The sequence below is a fragment of the Stegodyphus dumicola genome, chromosome 9 (genome assembly GCF_044657685.1).
Source record: "Stegodyphus dumicola isolate Sdum_Otavi_A_Nest chromosome 9, ASM4465768v1".
NCBI lineage: Eukaryota > Metazoa > Arthropoda > Arachnida > Araneae > Eresidae > Stegodyphus > Stegodyphus dumicola.
Window position 1 is genome coordinate 161620647 of NC_140776.1, and position 27831 is coordinate 161648477.

The 27831-nt window shown below is 32.5% G+C and overlaps 2 protein-coding genes across 3 annotated transcripts in view; one reads left to right on the forward strand and one right to left on the reverse strand.

Moving 5' to 3' along the window:
• Positions 1-10514: 10514 nt before the first annotated feature.
• On the reverse strand, positions 10515-21691 carry LOC118180023 (uncharacterized). 2 transcript variants are annotated; one of them, XM_085824287.1, is made up of 3 exons: positions 19751-21691; positions 18419-18608; positions 10515-10842 (listed from the first exon to the last, which is right to left on the reverse strand). In XM_085824287.1, the coding sequence occupies exon 1, from the start codon at positions 21526-21528 to the stop codon at positions 20800-20802; it is 729 nt and encodes a 242-aa protein (XP_085680413.1). In that variant the 5' UTR covers positions 21529-21691; the 3' UTR covers positions 10515-10842; positions 18419-18608; positions 19751-20799. The 2 variants fall into 2 exon arrangements, with proteins under 2 accessions (XP_085680413.1, XP_085680414.1); XM_085824288.1 differs by lacking the exon at positions 18419-18608.
• A 248-nt stretch (positions 21692-21939) lies between these two features.
• The window catches only part of LOC118204520 (WW domain-binding protein 4), a 37296-nt gene continuing 31404 nt past the window's right edge, over positions 21940-27831 (forward strand). Inside the window, exon 1 of the mRNA XM_085824286.1 lies at positions 21940-22229. Coding sequence (XP_085680412.1) covers positions 22228-22229 — 2 coding nt within the window. The 5' untranslated portion in view covers positions 21940-22227. The remainder of the gene's footprint in view (positions 22230-27831) is intronic.

Here is a 27831-nt window from a genome sequence, read left to right on the forward strand (position 1 = left end):
CTTACTCCAGTATTTATTCCAATGTTTCTGCCTCAACCCAGTGTTTCTTCAACGTTTTACTTGCATGATCCTTTGGCTTATTGTTGTTCCTCCACGTACCCCAAACCCTGCTATTATATAAACTATTTACTAACTTCTACATATATAGATACAGTAATAATATATTAATATAGAGATATTTTTATTTTTAACAGTTATGCATAAATGGCGTACATTGATAATTAGGCACATTTAATTAAAGTTAAAACATTAGGAGCACGTTTAATGAGAACCTTGAGTCTTTTTGGCAGCACTCGGCAATTTTAAATCCGTATCGGAGCCCCTACACCTATAAACAAAATGTTTGTAGCTTATAATATTCTTGGAGAAATCTTCAGTGGAGGGATCCCTTGCAGATATATTTAATTTTCGCATTTATACTTAATACATTTGTTCTGTACTTTGTATGACGTTCAGGAATTTTCGATGTAAATTTTCTTTAATGCTGGTACGTTGTTTAACAGTGATGGTATTGTTCCTAAGAATGTTTACTTTGTAATTTGCTTTACATTCTGTTAGGATACCACATTAATTCGTACTGCTTTTATATGTTAAATGATATGTAATTATTCTTAGTTTACATTCACCAGCTCAACAGCTTTGCCTTTTATTTTCATCAGAGAAAAATCTTTATGTGCGAGACTCTATTTACATGTATTAGAACTGTTTTTAATCAACACTTTCATAGTTACTTCAGTTACTTCTCTATGATATGTTACCAAATATTAAATTTTTTATTTGAGATAGGTCCCACGGCGGCCAGGTACTCCCGTGATTAACTCCGATACATAGAATCCAGACCAGAAGATGAAAAATAAAATCTCAAGTTCGAACTTACGTTGAAAAATCTTTTCCCGTGATTATTTTGTAAATAAGTGTGAAACGAGAACATTCTTTCGACTAATATGGTGCTCGTGAATAGTGACTGCCTCGTTGAATAGATCAGGATATCCATCTTTCAAATCAGCCCAGAATGAGATGAGGGGTCTCTTTTCAAATTGTAACCTAAGTGGCAATTTTTTTTTTTTTTCTTTCTCTGTTGTTCAATCTATCTGTCAATGTCCACCTTATTTACATCACCTGTTACATCTTATTTTCCGTGTAACCTAGGATATCATACCATATAGCCCCCAAGTACGTGTACCACAGGCATCATGTACTACAGGTTGAGAAATGCTGGCCTACTGGATAATGGTTCATCTCATCTGCAGCGTTAAATTTTTTTTAAACGTTACGTGCAAAGATTTGTTTTAAACAAGATCGTTTAGAAATTTCTCCAAAATAATTAACTAAATTTTTACATAATGAAGTTTATAATAGACTTCATAAGAAATTGTCGAAATGTAGAAAACAAGTAGTAATTATTTTATTCAATTAATACAGTTATAATCAATTATATTCAAAGACAATAAAAAACACATTTTTTCATTTATATTGTAACAATGAAATTACTTAATAGGTAAATATCATACTTAATAGGGAAATATCATCATCATCATAATATTATCAGCAAGCAGCCTCCATTTTAATATTTCTTCAATTCAGAGCTTCATAAGCAGCATAAAAATCTAAATATGCAAGTATATATATTAAAGCACAATAAACGTTAAACAAAAGTGCTTCCTAACCAATGTATTATTTGTGCCACGTAGAGAAATTTATGTTTATTTATATAAAATTTCAGGCTTCGTATATTTATTATCACAAAAATATCTGAATGAAATAGTTGTAAACTTGAGAGGAATTCCATTTTAAATAAGCGATATTTAAACTAACTGGTTTAATTAATTAAAATTAATTATTCATTGTCTGCGAAAACTTTCATCATGATTCTTAGATGTTTTCTTCTCTATTTTGTCCATCATGATTCTTTGATGATTTTTACTCCCTTGTAAAATACTTTTCTTTTCACATATTAGCCATTAACTAAATTACTAGGGACATATATTTATTTATGTTTACTGTCAATAAACTTTACATAAAATTGAATAGAAATTCAATGACAATACAAATTATGGATACAGTTCTCAAGTGAAAGATCTGCACTGCCGGCCATTAAAATTGCAACACCATGAAGACGTTTTACCATGTACGGTTTTGCAAATACACAAAAGATATTTATTTCACGTAAACAGTACGGCATGAAGACAAAATGATTAAATTTGTAAGCATTTGGGAGGGTTACAGGGCTCTAAACTTAGTAGAAACAGCTGCCACCCCTGGCAGGTAAAACGGCTCTTACCCCATTAGGCATGGACTCAAACTGGGTTTGGATGACAGAAATGGGCAACTAATTCCATGCCACACTTCATCAACCGTATTAGCTGGAGAGGAATCACCGGCCAGTCTCTCAGCAACCCCATGACCAGATGTTTTCAATGGATTGACAGATCTGGAGACCATGCAAGCCAGGCCAGCAGTCGAATATCCTGTGTATCGAGGAAGGTCAGAACACGACGTGAAACATGTGGTCTTGCATTATTTTGTTGTAAGATGGCGTTTGGTAGCCCTCGAAGATAAGGCACAACCGTAAGGTGTCAGAAATGTACCCACCTGCGCTCAAATTACCGTCGATCCGAGCTAGAGATGTGCGTGTCGTGTACCCAATGGCTGACCAAATCAACACACCATGTTCAGGGCTCATATACCGATATTGAATGCAAGCAGGTACGTGCGGTCTCCTCGAACAATCCAGACGCGTATGCGAGCATCAGAAAACTGTACGTAGAACCGGCATTCGTTTGAAAAGGCAACACTGTGCCACTTCTGTACCCAGCTTTGTCGTTTGGAGCACCAGAGTCGTCGTTTCTCTCTATACTGCATTGCCAAAGGAAGCCAAAGTAATAGTCACTCGCCTGATAGTCCACGCTGTTGCGAACGTCGACGCACCTTACGAGCTGATACTGGGCGTGCTGTAAACATACCCATTTCCTTTCTAATGGCCCGTGATGTGGTCGTACGGTTTTGCAAGTCTGACCTCACAATATATCTGTCTTCTCAGGCTTTAATCATGGGAGGGCGCTTAGATCCTGCATGACGTTCTATATGACCCTCAGCAACCATTGTTTCCACATTCGCATGACAGTGGTTGGATGTCGATCAGTGCGACGGGCGATATCACAGAACGGTAGTCCGCAATTTCGATAGGCAACTATCCTACCTCTATCGAATAGCGACACTTGCAGGTAAGCATTTCTTATTATCTGATGCATAACACGATATTCTGAGCAAACTTATGCCTAGCAGCGTACAATTTATATTAGCACTGTATATAAACACTACACATAATATCAAAAACATTAGATGAAAATGTATGCATGAGAAGGAATAGAGTATGTCATTCCGAAATATAAAACATTTCCTATCTTTAAAAATAATCTTTAAACGTATCTATATAATGCATACATTAAAGTAATGTTAACCATGAGGCCGATTATTATCAGCCAGGAGGGTTGCAGCACACTCGTATTACATTAAATTAAAGTAGTGTATCTGATTAGCAAAGCAACAAAAATATTCATTGAGCACACTCCTGTCGAACGTATTAGCATTTATATTACGTTGTATTGCTGGATATACATCCATATCAGAGATAGATGATAATCCAGATTTATTAAAGAGTGTCGCTTGATTTTATCTATCGTTAATTAGCCAGTCCAAAATCTCTATCTTTGCAGATTTCTGAATTATTATAACAGTATCACTTCGGCCACCAGAACCACCAGGAAGCAGAAAGTAGAAGTAGGCGGGGCACCAGAAATTCGCCATTGGTCGTACAGGTCTAGTGCCTCCGCACAAACTGCTATGATCATTATAGTACATACTTCGATTAATCTTCTGTATAGTTCTAGTAGGTTCGGATAACATTAAAAGAATTAAGTGGCCTTTAGCTCGAGTGATTGAACTCCTCAATGGCAGAGATGAAGAGCAACGTGTGGCTAAACTATGTGTAGGTCCTAAGGCCGCTCCATCAATTTCAGCCTTCAGAGATTGTATCAGACTAGCTACGTATTTCTTCTGAAAAAGATTCCTAGAAAACGAACAAATAATGGAACCTGTTGTCAAAAGGCAATAATTGAAAAGGAAACTTTCCAACCCAAGTGTGCTCATAAGAAGTGGACGACAAATAAACATTTTCTGAATTTATAACAACTTCTGAAGTGTTTATTTAGAATTTTTTAGTAGGTTGTAATTTTTAATAATACACAGTCCAATCACATTAATATGACCACCTCTCAAAAGCCAGAATAACCACTTTCCGCAGAGCGGACCGCTGCGAGACGTGCAGGAAGAGAGTCAATTAAATTCTTGAAGGTGTTCACTGGGATGTTGAGCCCATAGAGCTGTAATGTACATAGAGTTGTATAGAACAGGTCTATGGTTGAGCCATGCGAACTCCAGTTCAGTGGCCAGCTGCACTAGCTTACGCGGGTGAGGATCCATGGCGCGAAAAACCCGATCCAGATGGTCCCACAGATTCTCGATTAGGTTCAAGTACGGAGATCTTGCTAGCCAGGGGAAACGGAAACTCAACCTAAAATTCTTCGAACCACGCACTCAAACTGCCATCACTTATAAATAATAATAAACAAATTATTTATCTCTACATATAATAAAAGAAAGAGTCTGTGTATGTGTGTGCGTCTTTCGTTCGCGCTGCGCGTAAGCTAATAGACCCACAGCTACGAAATTTGGTACATAGGTGCATCTGGACAAGAGCCAGTGCACCTCGAAGCGATTTTTTCGAAATTCGAATTCGAATTTTTTTTTATTTTATGTTTTGTGACGAAATCGCGTCATTTTGAGACATAATGGGCTATAGGAAAGCGAGATTTTACTCTACACATCATCATGAAACGTAGGCACTTAGCTATTTTACGAACTTAAAATAAATTTCCTGTTTCAATAAATCTATTACATACGAATTTATTTAACAAAGGGAGCTTAACACCTTTTCAACGGGATTTTTTATAAAAAAGTTTATTTTTCTTTCATTTTTAGACACGTTAAACTTTCATCCTTGCGACTGCTTTTACAAAAAGAATTTTGGAAAAATGACAATATTTTTGTATTTAAAAATTTTTTTTTTTAAATGAAGCTTCCGAGTACACTTCTCACATCTTTAAAAATGTGATTTTGGCAACAATTTTCCTGTCTTATTGTGGTTGATAGATTTTTGATGAAATCGCATCATTTTGAACAGTTTCATTCTTTTAGAAATATGGGTTTGGCAACAATTTTTCATCGTATTTCTTATGTCACTGTTTTTAAGATATTGGCATATTTCATTGTCATTTTATATATATATATAATACATTTTTATTGATATTTTTTTGATAAAGTTGTTCTGCAGAGTAAAATTCTGCGCGGAAGTTTTTGTTTTTTTGAGTTTCTTTCATGTTATTTTTTGCTTATTTCACTATTTGTAAGATATTGAGAAGTTTTGCAATCTATTTTTTTCTTCAACGGAAAGTTGAAGTTTCAAAGAAAGTTGAAGATTTTTATTAGGATAATTAATATTTGTATTAAGGGATATAGCTTATTTCATTGTAATTTTTTTCTCTTGAAAATATGAGATAAAATATCATTAATTATACTTTGCTTTTCAGAACTTTTTTATATTCTTTTATGTTATTTATTGATCATTTCACTGTATTTAAGATATTGAAAAGTTTTGAGTGACTTTTTTAGGAAACAAAGTCACTCAAAACCATCACTCAAAAACAAAATCACTCAAAACTCCTTTATACCATTTGAGTTCTTAAGATTTTGCAAAGGGAAGTTGATTAATTTATTTATTAGGATAATTAATATTTGTATTAAGGGATATTGCTTATTTCATTGTAATTTTGTTATACGTAATAACTTTTTTTTATGAAGTTATTCTGCAGAGTAAAATTCTACGCAGTTTTTAAATTTAACGTTTGGTGTTCCCTTCAGCCATATTTTCGGTACATTTAAAAGCCAGACGAAGGCTGGTAGCGAAGATGCTAGTTTATTATATTTGTGATCACTTTAACTTCCCCTCTTTATCTAAGTTTTGAAACAAACATTTTGGTTGTTATGTATGTTATGTTTGAATAAAGTGTCTTTATGAAAATTGAAATGACCTTTTCCTTTCAGGGCAATACAAAACACCCTGTTTCGCGTAGATGCGAACACCCATGATTTAGGCATTGAATTCTCATTCTCAACATAAGAACATGCGAACCTTCTGCCTCTTGAATACGTGCCAAGCATGCTGAGCATAACACCACGAAGGCCAGGAACGAAATCGTTCCTATAACTGTTCAGTGAGAAGAGATGATTTACTTGTCCAAATTCATGTTCATTACTTACTAAGGATAGTTATGAATGCTATGACTAGACGAACCAAGGCTGATTTAGCAACTTTATATGACGAATTGGAATCTAAACTGAGAGCTTTGGAAGAATGCAAGAAAAGTATACTGATTTTCTAATTTCATTAGTGAAAAATTGCCTTCCAGAGGAAATGTTCCTTACCTGGGACAGAAGCAGAAATTGTGATTCAAGTGATTCCAAGAGTTCCCGTACTTTACAACAGCTGATGAAATGAAATTTTTTCATGAAGAAGTGGTGTCATTAGCAAGAAGCGGGTTTTCTCAAGTTAATTTTAAAAGTAAGAGTTCTGTTCCTGAAAAACCAGAAGGTGAATTTGCAATGGCCCACTGCCTTAATAATAATAATACAAGTAAGTGAGTTAATTGCATCTTTTGTGATAAGTTTCATCCCAGCCAAAAAATGTTTTAAAGGAAGAAAAATGACATTAAGTGAGAAAAAAGCAAGTAGTTTTGAGGAAAGGTGGATGTTTTTTATGTCTTAAAAGGTCACGTCATTTAAGCAAATTTTGTAATGTTAAAAATCAGTTGAAATGTTCTCAATGTAATAATTCCCATTTTGATGTTATGCGTCCTCAACAAGGAAAAAAGAATGTATGTAGAAAAGATAATTCTCTTTCTAATTGCCATAGAAGCGAAACTGTTTACTTGCAAACATTTTGCGTAGTCATTCCGGCTCGCGGCCCAAGACCTGAAAGTTCGCACTCTGTGTGATTCGGCTACCCAAAGTAGTTATGTAAATGAAAGAATTGACATTATTGAATGTTCTTCCATGGAAAGAACCTGTGGTACACACCCTGTTTGGGGGGATAAAACAAAACCAAATGAACGCAAGATATTTTCTATTGAACTCAGCGATTTAAAAAAGTCATATACTTGCAGCTTTGAAGTTCTTTCAGAGAAAGGGATATGCAGATTTTATTCTGAAAATTAATGATTAAAGAATTTCAGAGGACTTGGATTCTTTTTGTAATGAAAGCTAGACTGACATTTTGATTCGGGCTGATGATTTGGGAAATTTGCTGATTGAAAACTTAGTGAGCTGGATTCAGGACTTAAAGCCTTGAAAAACTAAACTTGCATGGGCGGTAATTGGAAAGCAAAATTCATGCGCAAGGGGTAGCTTTTTAACTACTATTTGTCTCAAGTTGTTGCAAACTGAAATGAATTGAAGCTGGGGTAACAACATCAGCTTCTAGAATGTATAAGAATAAGATCAATTAATGTGGCTTAACCCTTTTGTGCCGTGTTTTGAAATGAACATTTTGGTTGTTGTGTCCATGTATGTGTTTGTACTTTAATAAAATGTTTTTGCGAAAACCGAAATGTCTTTTTCCTTTCAGGACAATACAAAACACCCTGCTTCGTGTAGATGCGAACCCATCGGTTTAGTTATTGAATTCTCGTTCTCAACATCAGTAATATTACCACATATTGCTGAAGATTCCTTTAATGATCCTTATATAAAGCTGCATATTTGAATTTTTCCACAGGGAAAACATTAAAGTTTCATTTTAAAATAAACCAATACAATATTCTCAATTTTATTATAAAATTTCATTACATCAAATATATCTATTGATACTGAATTAAATGTTATCTATTTAAATCAGAATGTATTTTTTCATGCTGATTTACATTCAGTATGAAGTAATATAATTGCAATTATCTGCAAAAGATGACAACAGAATAGTCTTAATTCGTGAATACAATTTATTCATCATTTTGTTTAGTTGGTTAAAACTATGATTACATATGTATTCAAATATAGAAATTTCAAACTAATTCTTATGTATATAATGACAAAGTTTAAATTTTACCCATATATAATATGAAATCATTGATACACAGTATAAGAAATAAGCACAAAATTATATTGTAATAGCTTCATAGTGGATAAATTATGACCAAAGACCTTTACCTAATTATCTGTACTATCTGTATAGGTTTAAACTGGATTATTTAATTAACATAAAATGCATATGGGTTATATAACTACTCCAACCTGCGGCTGTGGACACCCTGAGACATATATTTTGAGACCTTGTACTCTTACGATCAAACGCTGAAGTAGATTTCAGGCATGACAGACTTTTGCTTCCAAGCTGCAAAAATACTGCATAGCTGCAAATTGTTAGACCTAAAGATTCATATTTAAGCTAAAATATTCTTCAACAGGTCATATTCTTCTATCCATTATATAATCAGCCTAAAGAGAAATACAATTTACACTTTCTCCAGGGACTTACTTATATTTGTGTAACAAAACTAGTTCATGCTACCAACTCATAAAGCTATTGTGAATCATATTACAGGGTTATGAGTGCTTAGCAATTTTAGCATTCAGTTCCTTTATAAAATTCATAATTATTTCAAAATACAAATCAAGCAAAGGATATTTAATTACAAGTGTTTTATACTTTTAGCTGCTTGATTACCTTACAGAATATTGATGAACTTAACATAAATCATACTAATTATAATCAAATAATAACATATCTTCCCTATAGATCGCAAATGCTTTACCCTTTTTTCTTGCAGACATCACTCAAACAGATCTTAAACTGCTTTAATTCATTATAATACATATATTACCTGTAGTCACAAATTATAATACATAACAAATGCACAAATGCATTTTTATTGTAACTGCACATAATAAAATCTATTTTTCTAATTTTTAAACTGCACTTTCAAATTTAGTATTTTGTCAGTATTAATTTTACTTAATAATAGAATATTATTTAGTGCATATACATTTCAAGCAATATTTTATCTTGAATAACGAAATTTGTTACAATTTTTTAATCTTAATTCTTCAATTAATAAATTACTTCTATCCATCCAATCAAGAACTATGAAAATTTTATGAAGAGATTCATACATTATCTTATAAAAACAAATTGTCAGTTCTAATGATACGTTTTACTTTTTACAACAGCCAAAAATACCAGTCATTGTAAATGAACTAGAGAATATTTTAAAATAAAAAACAAACCACATAATATCAGAGAGTAAGATTCCTGTAGGATAACCAATGCTAAGCCATAATATTTCAACTTCAAAGTTAATTAAAAAAACACTTATATTTATCATTCAATGCAAATGCATGGCATAAAGCTGGATGACTTGTCCAAACAGCGAGACCTATTAATAAACTGCATGTTCCAAAAAAAAAGAGTCAATTTTTATATTTCATTATTTAAATCTTTACTAATAAAACTAAATTCTTGTTGATTTTGTGGTGGACTTGTGATAAAGTTTCAAGAAATATTTCAAAATAATTCCCTTTGTGAATTTTTTTTAATCAAATTTTCTATACTACCAAGTGATGAACTATACAATGTGAAGAAAATTTTGTGGACGTTTGATTGAAACTCCTGATTTTCTTCCTAACATTACACTAGCTACATCAGAACAAAATAAAAACTAAATTTTTGAATAGTTTTTAGAAAATCCACATGAATTTAGAGTATTAATTCCAAAGCCACATATTCATTTAGTGCAAGCACTTTCTAGTTTTGAACAACAACAAAAAGTAAAATAAATAAAATAAAAGTCTCGTAAATTAGACACAAATTTAACAAAAAGCTGTTACAAAACTAATTACTGTATCCATCCATCAATAATGTATGTATGCACATGTCTCTATTAAAAAACTGAATGATCAGTGCTATAATACATATGCAGCCTGGCTTGTAAAAGAAAACACCAGTATTTAGTATATATAGACACCAGCTTTACTGGAATTCACTTTACAGGGACATGTATATCAAAGGAAATAAGAAATCATATGACTGATATAGGTGGTAAGTTATTTTCACATTCAAGTGTACTAAAGACACATGTACTTTACATACAGGTGAGATTCCACATGCATATACTCATACAATGGACACACAAAAGGTAATGCAAAAACACATATTTAAATCAAAATAATAACAGAAAACAAGAATGTACTGTATGTGACAAATCATTGCATACAGGCATGATTTAAATAAACATGGTTACAGATGCAGGGCTCAAAATACATCGATGTAAAGTTTGTAAATCAGTCGTACAGATAAGTCTATTAAAGAAAAAAATGCTTATCCAGAGCAAGAAATTATACAAATGCAATATTTGTAACTATTTATTCACAATTAAATTTGCTAAAAATAAACATATTTTTACACATACTAGTGAGAATGTGTGTTAAATGAATAAATATGTGTTAAATGTTCTAGTTCATTTAAAGTCAAAGGTCAAATTTGGGAAGAGATACATCAATTTACTCTCATGAGAAACCACAAGAATATGTTATATATGCAATAAAACTTTGCCTTTAGAAGAACTCTCTCAGATTTAATCTTCAATTGTTTCAATTACATAAGCACTGCAATGACTTCTGTTCTTATGAAACTTCTGCAGCACTTCTTTATAATTATCACCATGATCTTGAAAGCTGTAATTAAAAATATGAAAATATCTAGAAATGCACAATTAAATTAATTTTAGGAGAAACAGGTACTAGAATGAAAATTTCTTTTACCTTTTTAAATTTCATTTGAATTTCCAAAATTGAACACAATGTAAAGCCAACAATTAAAGTTAAGAAATTACCCAAATTGGTATAAATATATTTTAAATTAATTTTGAAACCTAAAACACAGCACAATAGAATTTTGAATTAAACTCATGTGAAACACTAACTAATAATTAAAATTTGTTACAACTAAACCATATTTAGGTTCATTGCGAAGCATGAAATATGCAATTTAAGGATATTGTGCGAAATGATAGAGGAATTTGGGTGGAAATGAAGCATATAGATCTCTAAATAGGTTAAAAATCAGCAGAATAAGAAAGAGAAAAAGAAGCTGAATCATTTTTATTAAGCATCATTTGTAAAGTAAAATCACGTTCTCTAAACAATTACACATATATATTATTGAATATTACTATTATTTTAAATGTAAAAAACTTATATCTGAACGTATAGCCATAACTGGCACTGAAAGGCTAAACTGATACTATATAATCTCTTGTGAGATTTGCAACACAAGGAATGCTGTTTTTAATTTCAGAATCTTATTTTTCATCCCATAAAATGGGATGCTAGAAAACATTTCAAGGACAGGAAACCTTACTATATTGAGTTTTATGCAATGTTTCTAAGCATCTAATATTAACAAAACACCTTCTGAGAATTTTCGAGTCTCTGACTGGATAAACTTTTCATGCCACATGTGAAAAATCAAAATTTCATTTCTAAAGTTTACACCAACTTAGTCAAATTCCTATTCAAAAGCAGTCATTCAGCTTGTATTAATGGAACAATCAAATTCATGTGTGTTTTTTGGGCTCAGAATTTTGCTAATGCAAACAAGCATTTGGAATTGTTTTAGAGTAAACGAAACATATTGTCATTAGATGAATGTTAAAAATAATTCATTAAAATGGATTATATGCATAATTTTCTGGCTAAACAAAAGTTCTAGCTAGTACATTTAATGTTGCACATAACTGATGGTACAATAAAAGGTAGTGAGAAAGTCCCTTTAGATGTGCAATTATTTCATTGAATCTTCAATAACATTTATAGTTATTGGTCCAAAAATGTCCATATATGCACCACCGTTATCCATGCAGAGTACAATATGCCTGAATGTCCTCCTATTCATCTTCTTTAGGAGCTGCAGTTGTTACATGCTGGAAAATTTCAAGCAGACTTGCCCATGTGTACCCCTTCTACCTGATATATAATTTATTGATCTCCCAAAGGGTATTGTTAAGTATTAAAAGATCCTGAATTCCATGCACCTGAAAATAAGGCGCTCCTGAATTTGAGTAGGGGGCCATGTTCTATCCACTTGCCAGGGAACAGTTCATACAGGCATTTACGAAGAGCAAGTGCAAAGTGGGCAGAAGCTCCGTCGCACTGGTAAACTAATAACTATGCTGTTGATGCCCAGATCCTGAAACTATGGAAAAACACATTCAACATCTCCAGATAAGTAACCTCGGTCATGGAATCCTCAAAGAAGTACAGATGAAAGATGTAGTCTTCAATCATCCCTACACAAAGCATGATGCACAGAGAATTGCTCTTAATTTCTTGGTAAATATGTGGGTTTCTTTTGCCCATATAAAGATGTTCAAATCCTGCAAACTCTGATAAATAACTTATCACAGAAAAGAATACACTTCCAAGCAGAAGTGGTAGGGAAGACTTCCAACAAGATACTGCATGCTTCCTGATGGCAGCTTAAATCACAGTAAGTTAGTTCATTGATGGCCACTGGCCAGAATGCTTGGAGGCCTAAGTCTATTTTCATGTGGAGTTGTATTGTGTTTCTTTTAATTCCAAGTTCAGCAGCCTATATTTTGCTTGACCTTGCAGGCTGAATGCATCACTGACATACTAACTTCAGCATGGTTTCCTTCGGATTGATGGACAACCAGGAGGAGGGGCATCCAAAAATTTCCCAGGCGAAAAACTTTCCTATCCCGCATGATCCAAATCTGATGACTTAGTGGCTCTTTACTGAACCATTCACAAAACCTATTCATCACCTGTGTCATGTTTAACATTTTAATCACCTGTGTCATGCAAGACATTTTAATCTGCATTTTGTATCACAATTCTAATCTACATGAATATTAGCTGGTATGCAAATGATACACTCACGATTTTGCTTTCCTGACATCAGCATTTCTTAAAATAAGGGTAAAAAAATATGGTTCTAATCACAATCGCTTTATTACCTTTAATATATTACATTTTCTGTCAAGTGCAACTATGAAATCAGAATATTGTCTTTGTTCAGCTGTAAATTATATATAGATATTGAAAAATACCACCAAGAGCATCATAATGGAGGTGTCAAAGTTCACCACAAGTCATTTCTTAATCAATATTTGCTGCATATGCACAGTTTGTAATATCCTGCACTACAAAGGCATGCCAAGAATAAGGAAGCTATCTCTGCAATTAGTGTCTTCAATCTTTTCAACTATAGTCTGTTGTTTCTGTTCCACTGCAGAAACAAAATTTTATTGTATCTTACCATTTTACTAGTTTAAAGTTGCTATTTATTTCAATAATTGCTATTTATTTCAATATTGCTATTTATTTCAATAATTTCATTTATGGTAGCCTGAGTAGTTGAGTGTTATGGAAACCCTAATGTGACGTGACCGGGTGCATGATTCTGGGAAATTTTGAATCATGGGATGTTTTGTAAGCATTTTTGTGGTGTGTGTTGGTTTGATTCTTTAGACGGTAGAATGGCCGAATGTAGTAAGATTAATTTGAAGTTTCTGTACCATTTGGAGCAAAAGGGGATAAGAGCTTTAATTGACTGGTGTGTAAATGAAGGTTTACTTAGTAGCATTATAAGTGTCCTGTATGTAGGAAGGATATGCGTCTAGTTGAATGCAAAAACCGTTTAGACGGATTTGAATGGATTTGTAGGAAGAAAGGTTCAGATGGACAGTATGTGAAGCGTTCGATCAGAAAGAGTACCTGGTTTGAAAAAAGTCATTTGAGTATGATTGATATTTTGATTTTTACGTGGCTCTGGGTGTACGAAGCGAACTCGAAAATCATGGTAAGTGAATATTTGCTTTTGGTAGTGCTTAAATGTATAACATGTTTTTTCTTTTTTTATGTTATTTTATTATTTGGTTTAGAATGTATTTTATTGAGATTATGTACTTTTTGTTTGCCTATATTGTAGAATTTGGTGCTCCTTTGACTTTTTAAGTGAAAATGTATCGATGTGTACATGGACAATGTAAAGGGAGTGCGCAATGCAAACTTGTGCAATTCTGGGATTTTTTTCAAGTGAAAATATGTCAACGTTTACATGGCTAAAGTTAAAAGAGTGCGCAATGCCATTTTTGTGCAATTCGGGGATTTTTTTTAAGTGAAAATAGGTCGTCGTGTACATGGCTAAAGTCAAAAGAGTGCGCAATGTCATTTTTGTGCAATTCAGGGATTTTTTTTTAAGTGAAAATGAGTCGATGTGTACATGGATACCGAGTTTGTGCAACTGTTTTGTCTTGTTATTTTGGCTTTGTGTAGCGGCGATTTTTGGCAAAACAAAAATCGCCGCTACACAAACCAAAATAACGAGTCAAAGAATTGCACAAAATTGGTATCTATGTACCGCCAAAAATCACCAAGTTTCGCCAAGGGGTACCCTAAACTATACTTTTACCAATTACATAGCTAATTTTGCTTTTATTAAGAACTGTTTTATAAATTGTGCTTTATAGCATTATACCTTGTTTATTTTTCAGATTCAAAATATTGTATAATAAGTTGCCAAAATGGAACTTTCTATTACAAACTGATCTTAAAATCGGCAAAATGTTGACGAGTCGGAAAATTTAGAACCGTTAAATAAAACAATTCACATCACGAAAAGCAAAAAGTTGTTTAAGAGCTCTTCATTAGAAAAAATGAATTTCGAAATGCTTATGTTTCACTTCTTGCTTAATAACTTGCATATCTGACCATTTATATTAGAAATGAGGACAAATTATAACAATAACCATATATGTCAGCGAATCTCCAAAAATATTACTCCAAAATGCTAATTCACACTCAAAATGTCAGTCCTAAAAACAAACAGAAATTTCAGATGATTAAAATTAAGGACCTTCAGCTGATTTTGGCCGAAATTAAGGACCAAAAATTGATTCCAAAAAATCTAAGGACTCTTAAGGACTGTATGAACCCTAATCATGGCACAGTTTGGCTGTTTTTAACATGAGGAAAAGTTTAAAATTATTTATCAGGCGCGAGATGGCGATTTTCATGACTTTTTTTTAAACTTTCCTAAACTATCAATACAGTGAGTAGGCATCCTTTTATCATACATCATCAATATCCACATATTGAAAGTGGGCACACTTAAACATTTACAATCTTTAATTATTAACCGCTTCCCTTACAAATTTTTTTGAAAAAATTTCAAAAAATCATCACATTTTGTTATTTTATTACTAAATACAAGGAAACGAAACAAAACAAAACATATAGGTTTTTAAGTTGAATTTCTAATTTTTTACAGGTGTAAAAGCATTTAGTTTTAATATCAGTTTACTATACCGAGTTATCTCAGGCAAATGAAAAAAAAGTTAAATATTAGTCTTTGTATGATAGTTTTTGAAACAAGAGACCACATAACGTGATACCTGACATTGTGTACACTGGTAACTGGTCTTTTTTTTTACTGGCTTACATCTGCAATCTCTTTTACGGGAGCACAGAGTACACCGTATCGTTGGATTTGATTTTTTTTTCCAGTAGCAGGAACAACATCTGGAAAACGTCCACCTCTTCATACTTACTAACTAAAAAATCATCGTTTTCGCTATCTTGCATCATCGCCATTATTTTTCTTTTTTTTTCCAACTCAACTATTCTTCTTTATACATTATTAATCCACAACTGACGCATACTATACAATAAGGTAAACACGTGACCAGACCTGCCAAAAGAACTACAAAATGAGCAAAACTTGGCAAACTGTCAATCAAAGGTGAATATTTCCTTTTATTTCCTTCAGGCCGAGTGAAAATGTGATAAAACAAATTGTACTGACAAATTCTGCTTCGCCCGAGTTTTCTCTGGATAATAATTAACTGCAATATATACGAACCCGAGATAACTCGTAATAATGAGGCAAGCGGTTAAAAAGAGATTACAAAACACATCAACAAAATAAAAAGCTTACATTTTTCATGAAATCCTTCTTTAATGTTTTAACGCTGTTAAACAGTAATCTGATTTCGCTTCAAGAGAGTTTAAAAAAAATTGCACAAACTATTTATCAAATGCACATCGTTATTCTTCTCTTTAGTGATTTTTGTCTCAAAAAACTTTATTCCTGCAGATACTTTAATATAGTTTCTTCCATATTTAGCAAACTTCACAGTGATATTACAGAATCGTGTTGAAGGCAAAAAAATATCACTGTCCACAACTGTCAAACTTGTAAAAAATTGGTGATGTTGCTTGAATAACAGATCGATATCAGCATGGATTCTTGAAGAATGTTTTATGCGCATGGTTGCCGGAATTTCACACATACTGAAAATCTGGCAACTTCTTATATGCTGGTTGTAATAATACATAAGTACAGATAAACGGTTGATCTTTACATTATGGTAACTTGGCATTTTTTTGGCAAAAATTTGGCGACCAACTCTCCTACAGCAACCCTCTATTTTTTTTTCCCCCGCCGCCATTTTGTCTTCACAAAGTAAAGACATGTTTCTTTTCTTTTTATCTACTGAACACTTCTTCCAACAATCTACTAGCCGAATTACACTTATGCTAGAAATTTTATCTAACAAAACTGCTTAATCATGACAAATATTCACTGCAAAATTGGGAAAAAGTGCACAATACCATACTCCTTACGCGTTTTTCAAAATAACACATACACATAAACCATGTACACGCCGACTTATTTTTACTTAAAAAAACATCCCAGAATTGCACAAAAATCGCATTGCGCACACTCTTCACTATATCCATGTACACTGCTTTTTTCTCATAAATTAGAAAAATTTCACGAAAATACATGACAATTTGCTCAATCTTTAAACCCGGTAAAAAGAACATATATGAAATTACCTGATCGCGAAAAAGTATTTACCCTTTCCAAATATGAACATTTCCACATATAAAATAAATAAAATATCCAAAAACGTTTACCTCTAAATCATCTATTACATTATACACGTCACCAACGAATTCATATAGCAAGCATTACAAATACTTAGTATCAAATATTTAAATTATTTCCATACACGTTTACTTCAACTTAAACGTATATCAAATTCCTACACACATAAAATTCACAAAATAACTATCCTTTAATTAAAATATAATTAAATTCAAAAACACTACTTAAAATATAAATGAGCACATACATTAAATTAATAAAAATTAGCTTACAATCCTAATTACTTTAAACTAAATCATTGCTAATAACAATTTTCCCAATAATACCAAATTCCTTTACTTCCACCTTACATTTAGAACAATGCATAAAAATAATATCCTCAAATAATTAAAAATACTAACTTACCTAATCTTCTTCAGATTCTTGATTACGTGTCCGATAAACTTTTCATCTTTCTGTTTCAGGATCTTTAAAATCATACTTATATTTCACAGCAAGGTACTAGGTAAAATAAATAACTTAATAAAACATCTTTATTTCTATCTCGCACAACCTTAAAGAAACATTTATTACTTCCCTTTTCAATACCACTAAATACTCATTTCAAATTCACTTTAGTTACGGCCATGGGATCCAAAAATTCACGAACACTGTTTCACACCACACAGAATAAAGCCAAATACAAAATTTCCAGATTTTTTCCCGATTTCCCCCCTTTTCCGAATAAAAAACCATAATTCGTCCATTAATATCACATGACATATCCCATGATCTCTCATTTCCCTCACACAAAATAATGCGTAATCGGAACTGAGTACTGCTCACATTATTACCAAAGTCCCAGGTAGTAACCTTTATCGCCTCCAAAATGTCGCCAAACTACCAGTTACCATATTGTAAAGATCAACCAGATAAACAAGTGGTCAGCTTTTAGCATGACCTTTTTCAGGGAATGAAAGGCTGAGTCAAATCTGTCCAGCTCAGATATCGAACTTTAGACCTGTGGTGCTAGTGCACGATGTGCTAGCCATTCCGCCATCCAGCCTCACTACCAAAACACTAATAGTAAAAAAAATTGTTACTTATGTATAAAAGCAACCACCTTGGTGGAATTTCATAATTTTTTGCAGATGAAAAAGTAAAAATTTCTTATAAGGTGCACAATTGGTGGTTTTCGTGCCTTTTTTTAGGAAAGATCTCCAAACTTTTGATAATTATAGTAAATCGGTAAACATTACTAACACATGAAAAGAAAGCATATTCCAATAATTTAAAACACAAATCTGAATTATTAAATAGGAATTACATGATACATTAAAAATATAAAATACTTACATCCTTCTTGAAACCTTGCTGTAATGCTTTAGCGTTATTGTTCTAAGTATACAGTGATTTGTTTTTGCTTATAAAAACCTCAGAGAATTGCTAAGACTCAACTTCATACAATCTTGGGCAACATCACCTATTTAGGAAATGCATTAACTCATTGTTCCCTTTAGAAAATTTTCACCAGAATTCTGTATTCCTGCAGAAATTTCACAGCAGTTAGTTTCATTACTAGCAAATTCCTCAAGCTCATATTTTAAAACCATGTTTAAAGCAAAAAATATCACAATATGTTTTTAATTTGGAACACAACAAAAAAGAAAACACATAAAAATGGCGATGTTGCTTGATTAAACGATTGTTATAAACATGGTTACCTTAAGAATAGTTATACGCATGGTTGCCAGTTTGGCACATTCTGGAAATTTGGCAGTTTCTACTAACAATGTAGCATTAATACATAAGTGCCAAAAACAATTTTAGAATGAATTATATAAATATCTTTATAACTTCAATATTTTTATCTATTCTGCTCTCAAGAGCAAATAATTTATAAGAAAACATTTCTTGTTATAATTTGAAGCAATTAACATTTATTAAACAAAATAAGCAGATTTAAAAAAGCTTCTTACATCAATGAATCCCATGACATAAAATTTTAACATAATCTGGCAAAGCCTAATTACCTTTAAAAGTCCTATTTTACAAAAGCTTGCTAGACATAGTTCCAGAACAGATATTAAAACTACAAAATTGCTGACAAAATATCAAATCTGGATAGTTTCTATTCTACTCCAAAATTACATTATAATCAGATTGTTCTGGGAAACATTTTTAAGGCTTCAATTTCTTCTGATGATAATCTCTGCCAATGATTGAAAAACTTAACACAAGTTACATCTGAGATAGTATAAAAGACTGAAATTTAGTGAAGGTTGGAGGAAATGTAGAAATCTGACTGTGAATAAGAGAAACAATCTAAAAATTTTCAGAGGTTCTAATCCCGCAAACAGGCTGGCTGCATGGGCATTTTCATGGTTTTCTACATGTGCAATGTGTGTATGAGCCAGTTTCCATTAGAAAGTCCTCCACAAAGGCATCTCTCCTCTTATGCAGATAGTCCTCGAGGCTTTGCCATAATCACATAAAACCTAAACATTTTTAATCAGCTAAGGCATATGCTGCTTTAAAACTCGATTTCATAAGATGACGTGATGCCACTGCTTCTTTAATTTAGCACTTCTTTAAAATGACTGGAAATTAATCTTGCATAAAGTTTTTCTCTTATGGAAACAAATAAATGGTTTATTAGTTATTTTAATAAAATGAAAATTTACATACCTCATGCAGGGTTACTGATAAGACTTTGTCACTGGCCATGTCTGGAAATCCAAAATAGTGCCTTTCTAAATTCAAAGAATTTTGAGATTTCTAAATTCTGCTATCTAGTGTCACTGAATCAACCTTGAGGTTAATTTAACATAATGAGGTTAATTTCAGACATACACAAGTTCTTACAGCATTAGTAAAAGAGTCTTAATAATACAAGAAAAAAAGAGAAAGTCTATATATTCTGTACAGATAACTATGTTTGTTCAAATTCATCTTCAGTATACATAATTTGATATAACTCATAAGATTGCTCTCTTATGTGAATATATATGTTTAAATAAATCTTCCTGTATCTGACGTTTTACATAACTCACAGAAAAGGTTCACTTCTGAACACATACATGCTTGTTTAAATCAGCCTTTTGTCTAAATGACTTGCTTAATATTTAATAGTGTTAAAATTTCGGTTTAGCATGAATAAGCATATGCGCATTTGAAATACCTTTTAGCACAAATGACTTCTTACATATTTAACAGACAAGGTTCCTCTTTTAGGTGAATAAGTGTATGGAAATTTAAATTACACTGAAGACTAAATGATTTGTTACGTTTTCATACTCGAGATTTTTCTCCTGAGTGAATATGCATACGGTTGTTTAAACCACTCTTTTGCCAAAATGACTTCTTACATACTTCACACACATGAGGTCTCTCTTTTGAATGAATACACATATGCACATTTAAATTACCTTTGTCACTAAATGACTTCTTACCTTTTTCACACAAATGAGGTTTCTCTTTTGTGTGAAGAAGCATATGTGTATTTAAATGATCTTTATGACTAAATGACTTTTTATATACTTCACACACATATGAGGTTTCTCTCGTGTATGAATACACATATGCACACTTAAATTACCCTTAAGACTAAATGACTTGTTACATACTTCACATACATAAGGTTTCTCTTAGCACCCTTTTGTGTGACTAAGCATATGCAAATTTAAAGTATACTTAAGTCTAAATGACTTGTAACATACTTCATACACATGAGGTTTCTATCCTGTGTGAATAAGCATATGACTATTTAAAATAGCCTTGTGACTAAATGACTTCTTACATACTTCACACACATAAGGTTTCTCTCCTGTGTAAACACGCATGTGCCTGTTTAAATCATCCTTTCGACTAAATGACTTCTCACATACCTTACAAACATAGGGTTTATCTTTTGTGTGAATATGTATATGCCTGGTTAAATCACCCCTTCGATGAAATGACTTGTTACATACTTCACACACATGAGGTTTCTCTTCTGTGTGAACAAGCATATGCTTGTTTAAATTACACTTTTGAATAAATGATTTGCTACATATTTCACACACATGAGGTTTCTCTTTTGTGTGAATAAGCCTATGTGGATTTAAACTACGTTTATGACTAAATGACTGCTTACATATTTCACAAACATAAGGTTTCTCTCCTGTGTGAACACGCATATGCTTGTTTAAATCATCCTTTCGACTAAATGACTTGCTACATACTTCACACACGTGAGGTTTCTCTTTTGTGTGAATAAGCATATGCAAATTTAAACTATGTTTATGACTAAATGACCGCTTACATACTTCACACACATGAGGTTTCTCTTTTGTGTGAATAAGCATATGCGAATTTAAACTATGTTTATGACTAAATGACCGCTTGCATACTTCACACACATAATGTTTCTCTCCTGTGTGAGTAAGCATGATTGTTTTAAGACCCTTCGTATTAAACAGATTCATACTTCAAACACATGCATGGAGGGTGGACGCATGTTCCTTAAACGCAGTGGTTCCGTAGATTTAGCTACTGCTATTCAAACTAAATTATGATTAGGAAGAGTATTTATTGCTTTTATTTTTCAGCCGTTAAAATGAGCTTCTAATAGAATAACAATAACAGAAAAACAAAATAATCATTACTCGTTGCCATTCAGCCTAAAAGAAATATAAATATAAATATGAACTACTTTTTGCCATGTAGTAATAAAGAAATATAAATATGAATATTATCTAAAAGTTAAAGTTAATTTTACGAAATAATTAAACACATGCAAAAATATAAAATACCTGAATAAAAAAATTATTACTCATGCAATAACTGGGCCACCACAGTTGAGTTATGTGTTGGTTTAGTTCAGCGTTAGTTTGCACATAATAGATAAAGGAAATGTAAATTGCAACCATCTTCCTTAGCCAAATCACTTGTCTATAACTATATTAACAAAATTTGAATGAGCCAGGAAATATAAAATAAGTAGCACCAAGCATTGACCACTGAGCTGCATCTTTCTCGCACATCTAGCTAAAAGACTATGTTTTATCGTGCTGAAATAAACAATTTACGTTGTTTCGGTCAGTCTGACATTATTTTTAGATTAAATCTACAAAAGTGGGACAGAGTGTGAGAAAGAAATTTTTTCTCTCGTGTTGAAAGCAAAAATGTAAGTACATTGTACTTCCGTAGTGAAAGTAACATAAATCATAGGTATTTTGTTTTTCAAACTGTTGACTTTAATGTTAATATTAAAGAGTTGTGATTTTTCGTGAGCGAATGCGAATAATTTATGCACTTAAATCATTTAAGATCTTAATATTATATTTTTAACACCTTATTTTGAAAGTGGATCGATGTTGTGAATTTAAGTATTATGTTTTTCACGCTCTCTACATAGGGAAAATAGGGTGAAATGCAGAATCGCCTACCTAATTGTTTGGCGCTTTTTATAAGACATAACAGATAAAGGAATTAGAATAGATAGAAGAATTCGATTTTTGCCAATTTTCTTTGACTTTTAGTGAAAATAGGTCAATGCATAGATACCGGTGCAATGGATGGATACATGGTGCAATTCTTCAAAACGCGCCAAGCAGTGGGTGAATCTGCACTCAGTTTCTTGAAGTCTGCTGTCATATGCAGTTCATCTATAGGTGTATCTGATGTATAAATGATCTTGTATATTGTCAGTAAATTCTTTTTTTCCTGTAAAAAATAATTATTTTGAGAACTTTATTAACATCTGTGGGTTACAAAAGTCTGTTCTTTTTGGTTAATGGAGCGTCATTTAATGCTAAAGATAAATGGCATGAACTCTGACTAGCTGGGGTAAAAATTTACTCTATGGTACCCCTTGGCGAATTGTTTCTTTTTTTACTCCAAGATCAGCACTGCACAAAACCAAAATAGGAAGTCAAAGATTTACACAAACTCAGTGTCCATTTGCACATCGACCTATATTAACTCAAAAAAAAAAAAAAAAAAAAAAAAAAATAAATAAATAAATAAAATCGGAGAATTGCACAAACTAGGCATTGCACACTGCCTTAACTTTCTCCATGTACACATCTATCTATTTTCACTTAAACAAAATCAGGAAGCTAAAACAAAGTTAAAACTATTATGGTAACCAGAAAAAATTCACCATTATCTTACCACACAGAGACAAACAAATAACCAAAAATACACAAATAGAGAGGAATAAATAATCAAAAATACATATTTCCTAACCTAACATACATATAATATTAAACAAATCTTTTTACTACACGGAGACAAGTAAAATTAAATGTCAATTTTTTAACATACCTTTTTTTCATGTGCATACCTTTAGGCTTACCACCATTTCCTCCATCCTCCAGGTAAGCAATTCAATTAAATTTTTCGTCGTTTCGGCTCATTCATATCTATCAGCAATTAAACCAACTTTCATGCAAAAATCAAACATCTTTTGTCCATTATCCAATTCATAAAATAACTTCAAATTCACAATTTCATCATAATCCAACCCATCAACATTCATCCTCTTAGTCACCACGACATACTCGAGTGATGGTAACCACGGCAAAATAATAGCAAGTTCAAAATACAAGACCATACCACGTACATGTAACCAAACACAGCAATTAAAAAGAATGGTAAGAACCCAAAGCCTAGGTCCATTCGAAAGAGCTACTATTACAAAAAATAGCCAAAATCTAAATTTATCACAATTGAATGTTTTGCAATATTCACAGAAATACAGTCAAAAGTCCGGACTCGTCGGGACTTTGGCGATTCCGGATTATCGATTTTTCCAGATTATAGACCATCAGTTTAAATCTGGTAAGATGGCATGCAGAAATTATAAAATTAAAAATATGAAACCGTAATTTATGAAATAAAGAACAATTATGATCTAAAGGGTATCAAAATTTCCAGAAAAAAACAGCTTAATATTTATTTGTTTACTTTATTAAACATTTCTTTCAATGTAAGTTGTTTAAGTTGCTTCGTTTTGTATGTGATAATACATTCTCTTTAATTCTATAAACAGACATAATTTCTTGTTCAGTTACAAAGTTCCGCTGTTGAAGTCCTATGATTGCTGTGTCGAGAATACCGACTAATTTGTCAATTGAAATTTTTTTGTTTTCAATAACCTCTGTCACTTTCTTCGCTATCGGAAGCGAATTATAATGACGAGGAATTTGATTTAAATCGTATCAAAGACGGAGTACATCGAGATGAAATACTACATTTAGTAAGGAATTATAAGCCAAATAAAATAAAAACATCTGCCCTGAAGATAAGGATAGTGCTGACAGATCAACTTCCAATTCATTGTGCACCACAGCGTTAAAGATAAACAAAGTTTAGATAAACAAACATTAAAGTTTAGATAAACGAAGGATATGCCTTTATCCATTTTTTGCTGCGATTCCACTTTTTGTTTAATGGACTTCGAAACATACTTTCGTTTTGTAGATCCTTTACATATTAGTAAATATATATCAGAAATTCTATTTGACATAATCGAAAGTTCAAGCTTACTTTTATAAAATTGCTCTGACAGTCTGCAAAAAATAATAAGCCAAATCCAATTCGAAGATTAAGGAACAACGCAATCTGCAACATTAACTGAATTAGATAATTTTAGCTTAGCTTATACCGCCCGTTATACATTAAATGCGCATTCGTAAACGTATTTTGCACGCGCACACGCGTATTCGCAGCCGTAAAGGTCTTATGCACATGCGTCAATACGAGGCATGCGCAGAAAGTTTGTAGCTTTGAGGTCTGGATTATGGGTGTCCAAATTAACGACTTTGGCTAATCTTTGGAATATGGTAACAGGTAGTTTGGCGACATTTTGGTAAGGCAATAAAGGTTACTAGCTAGGACTTTAGCAGTGTACATGGATAAAGTCAAGAGTGTGCGCAATGCCATTTTTGTGCAATTCTGGGATGTTTTTTTAAGTGAAAATAGGTCGACGTGTACATGGATGATACCGTGTATGTGCAATTCTTAAAAACGCGGCAAGCAGTCATTGATTCTGCACTTTCTCCCAATTTCACACCTAATCTTCGTCATGATTGAGCATTTTTGTTCCATAAAAGTTCTTGTATAAGCGTAATTCGGCTAGCAGATTGTTGGGGAAAAAAAAGAAAAACATACCTTTACTTCGTGAAAACAAAATGGCGTCCAAAACAAAACTAGCAGGTTGATGTAGCAGGGTTGGTCGCCACATTTTTGCCAAAAAACCGCCAAGTTACCATAATCCAAAGATTAACCACGACTTCTGACTGTAACCCTTTTTTAATGACAAAAATTAAAAAACAAAATTTTCCTCAAGTCTAGTTTTGGCAACATTATCAACATTAGGGTTACGTGAAAAACCTATTTCATGCTGCGGGCTTCCAGATTTCATGGACAACCAATACCACGTGACAATTTTTTTCAGACAAAAACCAAGGGGTACCGTACTGTAAAGATTAGCCCTAGATGGCAACCCTAATGATGTGTACAGCTTCATGAATAAATAACTATTTTATTAAATTGGGTACAGGGGCGTAGCTAGAGGGGGGCAAGGGGGAGCATCTGTTCCCAGGCGTAGAATTCAAGGGGCGCCAAACTGATGTTACGACATTTTAGAATTAAATGTTTTCCATCCTTGGCAAGCAGTAGGGGGCACAAAATCTTCAGTTGTCCCTGGGCGCTGAAAACCTTAGCTACGACTCTGATTGGGAATGCATACTGAAAGCAAAGACACAAATAAATTAGGTTCTTATCATCTTGTGGATATTTAATATTGTACCAGAGGTATAAAGTTGCTGATTTTATGTAATGTTGCTGAAAACATTTGCATTCACATGAATTTAATAGATAGGAATCTGGATGTGGTGAACAGTGCTATACAGATGTTTATTGGCTTTACTATACAGATGTGTATTGCTATACAGATGATACAGATTGAACAATGCTATACAGATGTTTATTGGCCTTTAATGGTTTAAGCATTTATTCCATACCAGGATTAACCTTTTGAAGACGGGATGGCCATTATAGTGGCCATAGAGTCCTCTCTTTGAAAAGACGGGATTGTCCACTTTAGTGGCCATGTCTTTTTCCCCCACTTTCCAGGCTTAAAAGTGGGGTGAAATGTCAAATTTGACGTCCCTAGGGTTTTAACCACTTATCTCTTTCAAAGGTCTTCCTTTTGCGACATAGATGCACTCCTCTGAGAATCCATTAAACTACACACAAGAATCTTTGTTGCAAATAGGAGGTGATTTCTTAAAAGGGGAAAGCATTCGGTTCAAGATTCCCCGTCCTTTGGTAGCTTTTACTGCTACCAAAGCCCCAGCTTCAAAAGGTTAAAAAAAGAGTTTAATTTATGATTAGCTTGAGGGTTTTTTTACCACACAACTGCCAATTTATCCATTTTGTACCCTTTCCAACAATTGGAATAAACTGTATTCCAACATTTTCTTGTTTCACTATTATCAAAGTCTTTACTAAATAATGTTAGAAAACATTCAACTGGCACCACGTAAACATGATAGAGCTCAAAAGTCACTTATTTCTGCAAGTTATTGCTGATTAATTTACTTAGGTCTGGAGTAAAGGGAAATAAATTTATTTAGACTGATTATGCAGTGAGATTTGTGTGTTTTATTTTTGTATAGAAACAAATTTACTTCCTTGAAGAAAGTTATATAATTTTTGGGCTAATCTTTGGAATATGGTAACAGGTAGTTTGGCGACATTTTGGTAAGGCGATAAAGGTTACTAGCTAGAACTTTAGCAGCGTACATGGATAAAGTCAAGAGTGTGTGCAATGCCATTTTTGTGCAATTCTGGGCAACTGAATTTTATGTCCCAAAAAGATTTTAGTTTGTGTATCGTGCAATGATGAACAAATTACTATCAGAATAAAGCACATTTTCTATGGAAAATGGAAGACAGAGAGATGCATGAGGTCTTAGCAGGGATAATAGGTGTTACAGTAATTTAGAATTTTTTTGTACACAACAGTATGTAATTTAATTGTATATAATCTGAAATATAATGTTAATTCACGCATTAAAAAAAATTGCTGTAGTGCAAAAATAAACTAAGTATACAGCTTTAAAACTTTTTTTTTCCTCGTTGAAGCCTATTGAAATATAAGAATAATATTCACAAAATATTTTTTTTTCTTTCTGTTTTGAGTTGTATTTTTTTAATGTTAATTTTGTTTACATAACTAAATAAACTTAATCTTCAAATTAAACCATTTAAAAATTCAAAACAAAACTGTTAACAGTATCTCCGTTTAAACCATTAAAAATTTAAATTAATTAATTATATTATGGGTCATTCTTCTTTCCTATACTTTTTTTGGTACTATTTGGTTTTGAGGACCGTAAAAATCGCCAAACTATCGTTGATGCCAGTGCTGCCAAAAGTAATTGCAGCAACCCTAATGCAAGAAAGGAAGTATAACAGTAAATAACTATCTAAGATTGATGTTTTAATTTAGATGAAAAGTTAATTTCATACAATACTTTTTTATTATTATAATTTATATAAAAAAGGCTAAACATGGCTGAATGGAAGCATAAGAGTAAATAACTACTTCAGATCATTATTATAATTTATATAAAAATTGCTAAACATAATTGGATGGATGCCTGCATCGCTATTTCGCTACTGAATTATCGCTAAAGCATAATTTTATCTTGTTGGTTGTTCAAAGATAATTTTCTATAATGAAGGATACCTTTTCTTTGAAAAAATTCTCGGTT

What these genes read in the sequence shown, in the direction of transcription:
- LOC118180023 (XM_085824288.1), bottom strand. Translation starts at nt 21,528, where the DNA reads ATGAATCTGTTTAATACGAAGGGTCTTAAAACAATCATGCTTACTCAC.